Source organism: Miscanthus floridulus, chromosome 6 (assembly GCF_019320115.1).
Source record: "Miscanthus floridulus cultivar M001 chromosome 6, ASM1932011v1, whole genome shotgun sequence".
Lineage (NCBI taxonomy): Eukaryota > Viridiplantae > Streptophyta > Magnoliopsida > Poales > Poaceae > Miscanthus > Miscanthus floridulus.
Window position 1 is genome coordinate 88366806 of NC_089585.1, and position 5766 is coordinate 88372571.

The following is a 5766-nucleotide window of genomic DNA, read 5'->3' on the forward strand; positions in this document are numbered from 1 at the left end:
TCAATTGTCAACGTACAGTAAAAAAGTCTAATTCTAAATTAGAGTAAAATCACAATTAGGCATAACAAATATGGGCAAAATCGTATGGGCATTCATGTCCTTTTGTACAAAGTTTAACACCGTTAGGGGTGGATGACGAAGCAGGGACAAACTGGTGCTTCGTTTTGAAATCATAAGGATAAATTCACAAAGTCAAAAATACATGAGCAAAATCACAATTTCGATACAAAACAAGAATAAAAACACAAGAGCCACTTATATTTATACCCAGGCTAATGACTCCTGGTCAAACTACGACAATGATCCGTACAAACTTGCCTAACAATAAATATATAAAAAATAAACATTAAGATACGTTGACTCTAATTTTCTTTACATGGAGTCCTTGCTGATGAATTGGATACGTGCATGTCGCTGTTTGTTAAGCAAATGGAATATAATATTCCTAATTCACTTCGTCATGCCAATTGAGTCCAGTACGAATACAACTTCCTTTTTGCTTCATCACGTGCATGCTTGTCTTTCTTTTCTATTCACGTGATAAGCTCCTGGACAGTAATGCTTCTCCTAAATATATTAAACAACATTTCCTAGCCGGTGAAGAGCTCTCAGACGTCAAGCATTTCTAAATACATCTCCAAATATATTAAAGAATATTTTTCAGCTGGCTCGCAAATATCTTTTTAATTAGGAGATTTTCTTGCTTTTGACACCATGAGTTGATTTCTTCTTATCTAGAGTAATTGCCAAATTTTGGTGTAAACAGCGAGAGGCGGGCCGGAAGAATGATGACATGAGGAAGAAGATGAACAGGCACGGGTCAGCTAGGGCATTGGATCAAGATCCAACGGCTGAGATCGATCGTCCGAAAAAATAAAAAATTCAGACACCTGAAGGATAGCAGACCCATGCTTATGCTAATATACATGATATTCAGGGATGAAAACAAAAATGATAATTTTAAATTTTTGGAAATCGTTTTTGAGTTTTTTTTTTCTGATTTCTAGGCCTATATGAAAATGGTAGCGGTAACAAAAAACGAAAATGATAACGATAAAAATAATCGGAAACGAAAGCGAAAATGATTTTGTCCTCGTCCAACCGTTTTCGAAGATTGTCGTATTTAGCCGATAATTTACCGTCAGCAGTTACCAATTCAAAGGCCTTGAATCCTAATTTATTTATAGACTATGTAATTCATATACTTTAGGTCCAGTTGGCCCATATCTAAGTATCCCATCTGCACACGTAAGCACATAAGGCAAATATTTTTGTGGAAAGGAACTATAGGGCAAGTATTTCATCCGTATAGGAACAATAAGGCAATCAACCAATCACTACTGCACCACCCTACCTAACCCTAGACAGTCACCACGAACACGAACGGAATATGGGGTTTAGCTTGTTTGAGATCTAAGATGGTGTGAACTGTGGTTTTAGCTTGTGGTCTTGTCAATTATGGCTTTATTTATTACTATTATCATGTGAGATAGGTTAAGTTTTATGGCTCTTCTCATGTTCTACGGTTTGGCGTGTTTATCATTTTTTAGGATATCGCTCTTATGGATTCCGATCATTATCGATGTATTTTCCGATCGGCTACTCTCGTTTTCGAAATTATAGGAATATCGGTGTTGTATTCGTCTCCGACAATATCGTATCGATTTTGTTTTCGAGAAAAAATGTAAAAATGAAAGTGATTTGGCCTCCTATCGATCGTTTTCATCCCTAATGATATTTTTAGAATACAAAGGGTACAAATTTTGCGTTCGCATATCATAGCCACTAGTTCGAATAGAAGCCCTCCCAACTGCAAGCCACAGCAAAAATATGAATTCCACAACAACGATAGATGCTCCTGTGGACGGCCCAGCAGGTTTATCTGCTGCTACTGTTGTAATCCAAATTGTTGACAGCTGACAGAATCATCAAGCGAGAAGGACAGGCAAATAACAATATGCAAATTGTGCCACTGCAGACATGAATCACATCTGCATACGGTTGTGAACTGCAGCTATGCCAAATTAAAGGACTATGGAGGAATGGAGTAGCGAACAAGGGGCGGTAATGAGATGGGGAAACATCAGGTATTGGTGGGCACTGCTAATCAAACCGCAGGATCAAAGCAACGGCAAGGAGCGGGCAATCACATGTATTCGATAACAAATCAACTTTGAGAGGAAAAGTGTGAGTACACGTGTATTCGATAACAAAGCACGCTCGCTCGCGGATGAGCATGTGGCCCAGTGGTGAAGGGAGGAGCCGGCCGGCGGGGTTCGATCCCCGTCCCGCACCTGCCTCCTGTGAAAAGGCTGCATCAAATGCTTTCAAAAAATAAATAATGAAGCACGCTCACAACGTGAACTTCTAGAAATCTAGCACAGGAGGAACTGCAATCTTTGTTGTTGACCTTTTCTGTTCATTCCTGTCTACTTCTCTTCTTTTGGTTCTTCTTTTCACTACGGGAACATCCATGTAATAAATAGCTGCCTTTGTTTACACTACTGAATGCAGACTGAAAAGGCACAGCACCTGCCAAGTTACGCTGATCGATCTAAAAAAAGGGTTTCATCGATCTGCTGCAGTGGAGATCGGTCCCTACCTAGTAGGCAGACACGATTTAAGCCTTTGCTAGCATGTTCGCAGCATGATCTGCACGAGGAAGGAACGAAATGTACGGCCCAGATCTGCAGGTAGGTGCAGCGTGTGGTGTTGAGCGGAGGAACCGCTGTGTCCAAACGCCCACAGACACTGAGGTAGGTGCAGCGTGCGGTGTTTGGACGGAGGATGCGCTGTTCTCCCCCCCCCCCCCCCCCACCCACCCACCCACAGAAAAAAAAAACCGGAGGACACAGAACACAAAACGTACGTGTTGTCAGTGCGGTCGTCATCGGCGCAGGTGCCGGTGCCGCACCGCCACCTATATATGACAACCTTAACAATGTTGTTACGGCATTATAAATCGTCATCAGACGGGGCTACTGGAGGAGCAGCTCAAGAAGCAAGCTAAGTCAGCTCTCAGTCCTGCAAGAGCTCAGAGAAAAAACCGAAATGGCGGAGGCGGCGGCGGCAACGCGGGAGGCGGTGAACGGAGGCGCGAGCGCGAAAGGGCCGGTAGTGGTGACGGGGGCGTCGGGCTTCGTCGGCTCCTGGCTCGTCATGAAGCTCCTCCAGGCCGGCTACACCGTCCGGGCGACGGTGCGCGATCCCAGTGAGTTGCATTGTCTCGTGTCCTGCATCGACGTCGCAGTGCGTCCAATTCCATCCGTAGCAGCAGCCAAACTTTGATTCGCTCCGTGTCGTGTCGTGTCGTGTCCTCCAGCGAACGTTGAGAAGGCGAAGCCGTTGCTGGACCTTCCCGGAGCAACGGAGCGCCTGTCCCTATGGAAAGCCGACCTGGCGGTGGAAGGCAGCTTCGACGACGCCATCAGAGGCTGCACCGGCGTCTTCCACGTCGCCACGCCCATGGACTTCGAGTCCAAAGATCCTGAGGTACGGTCAGTTTTCTGGCTCTGGCTGCACAAGTCAACGTTCGTCATTGCATGCACCTGCACATATGTACATACATACATATGGTTTCCATTGCAGAATGAGGTAATCAAGCCGACGGTGGAAGGGATGGTAAGCATCCTGCGAGCCTGCAAGGTGGCCGGCACCGTGCGCCGCATCGTCTTCACTTCCTCCGCCGGGACGGTCAACGTCGAGGAGCGGCGGAAGCCCGTCTACGACGAGGACAGCTGGACCGACGTCGATTTCTGCCGTCGCGTCAAGATGACCGGATGGGTACGTACGTAACGACTTCTCTGCCCAGCGGCCGGCGGCCGCCCAATTCAACTGAACTTCGTCGCTCGTCGGCCATGCATGGCCCATATATATATGGCGACCGCGCTGACAGCACGTTTTGTGTTGTGTCCACCCGGCAGATGTACTTCGTGTCTAAAACCCTGGCGGAGAAGGCGGCACTGGCGTACGCGGCGGAGCACGGCCTGCACCTCATCACCATCATCCCGACGCTCGTGGTTGGCCCTTTCTTCAGCGCGGGCATGCCGCCGAGCATGATCACCGCGCTGGCGCTCGTCACGGGGAACGAGGCCCACTACTCGATCCTGAAGCAGGTGCAGTTCGTCCACCTCGACGACCTCTGCGACGCCCATATCTTCCTCTTCGAGCACCCGGCCGCCTGCGGACGCTACGTCTGCTCCTCGCACGACGCCACCATACACGGCCTCGCCGCCCTGCTCAGGGATAGGTACCCCGAGTACGACATCCCGCAGAGCTTCCCTGGGATCGAGGACGACCTCCAGCCAGTGCGCATGTCGTCCAAGAAGCTCCTAGACCATGGCTTCACTTTCAAGTACACCATGGAGGACATGTACGACGGCGCCATCCGGGCGTGCCGGGAGAAGGGCCTCATAACCCTCGCCACTGCCGGAGGGGACGGCTCTGCCCCAGTGCGCAAACCCGGCGACACGGATGTGACGGTCACTGCCGGAGGGGACGGATCTGCCCCAGTGCGCGCACCCGGCGAGACGGATGTGACGATTGGCGCTTAGGCAACAATCGCTGGTTTGAGAAAAATTTATGGCTCCCCGTCGATGATGCTATCTGTAGAGGCTCTGGTGTAATATTGTTTTGTAATATTTGGATTTGTACCATTTTAAGGAATAAATGGGTTTGGTCCAATAAAAATTTAGAAATTACTATGAAGAAATCTCGAAGGCACGTTCATAGGAGCAAGAGAGGGGGATGGGAACGTCCTACCTTGCTTGGGGAAGTGGGGGTAGCCAAGCTATGCTTGAAGTATATAGTGACTCAAACTGGATATGTGATATTGATAAGATCTACACCACAACTGGGTATGTTTTTACTCTTCGAGGTGGCTTAGTGTCAACCATGGAGGCAAAACTTACTGCTTTGGATACAGCTTTTGCAGAGGCAAAATGGCTGTGTGAGCTCTTGTTGGACTTGGCGGTGGTTGAAAAACAAATATCGGCTATCATTATGAACTATAATAACCAAATGGTGATTACTAAGGTGTACAATGCTAAGGATAATGCAAAGTCAACAAGACACGTTAAAAGCCGCTTGAAGTCTGTTAGAAAATTGAGAAACTCCGGAGTAATAGCTGTGGCTTATGTTCAAACAGACAAAAACCTGACAGATCCCTTTACAAAAGGGCTATCACGAAATGTGATAGAAAATGCATCCAGTGAGATGGGTATGAGACCCATCTGAGTTTACAGTAGTAGTAACCCAACCTTTTTGATTGGAGATCCCGTGACCAAGGACATGGGAAGAACAGTCTATCAGTAAACTGAGGAAAGTAACCTATAACCCTCTCGAAGTGAAGATGTAATACTCTCATAGCTATGAGGCGCTATAAGGCAGGTTGGTGAATGCCTTAATGTGTTCTGTTCTCTTTAACAAGCGAAGGTGCTGTCCTACAAAGCATCCTTGAAAAGCATATTTGTTGAGCCTGATTGTATAACGTCGCAGTCTATGGGACTTGGGTGATCTCTAGTAACACTACCGGAGACTGTGTAGTTACCGAGTGCCCCGACAATTACCGAGTGTCAAAAGTCGGGGCACTCGGAAAACATTACTTACCGAGTGCCAACACTCGGAAAACACAAACACCCGGTAGTAGACCGCTTTACCGAGTCCGCACACTCGGTAACTTCAGACACTCGATAAAACTACAATTTTACCGAAGGGGCGCACTCGGTAAAAACAGACACTCGGTATTGAGGTGCCACGTCACCTAGT

At 47.4% G+C, this 5766-nt stretch overlaps 1 protein-coding gene across 1 annotated transcript; it reads left to right on the top strand.

The window, feature by feature from the left end:
• The first annotated feature begins 2957 nt into the window (after positions 1-2957).
• LOC136458559 (dihydroflavonol 4-reductase-like) lies at positions 2958-4797 on the top strand. The gene is made up of 4 exons (XM_066458505.1): positions 2958-3211; positions 3323-3492; positions 3589-3783; positions 3924-4797. Exons 1-4 carry the CDS (start codon positions 3052-3054, stop codon positions 4551-4553), a joined length of 1155 nt encoding a protein of 384 aa, XP_066314602.1. The 5' UTR covers positions 2958-3051; the 3' UTR covers positions 4554-4797.
• Positions 4798-5766: the final 969 nt, after the last annotated feature.

Bases quoted from the DNA above. Each gene is read 5' to 3' on its own strand.
- LOC136458559 (XM_066458505.1), top strand. From the start codon at position 3,052: ATGGCGGAGGCGGCGGCGGCAACGCGGGAGGCGGTGAACGGAGGCGCG. The intron at 3,212-3,322 runs GTGAGTTGCATT...CGTGTCCTCCAG, and splicing joins GGCGACGGTGCGCGATCCCA to CGAACGTTGAGAAGGCGAAG. The intron at 3,784-3,923 runs GTACGTACGTAA...TCCACCCGGCAG, and splicing joins GCGTCAAGATGACCGGATGG to ATGTACTTCGTGTCTAAAAC.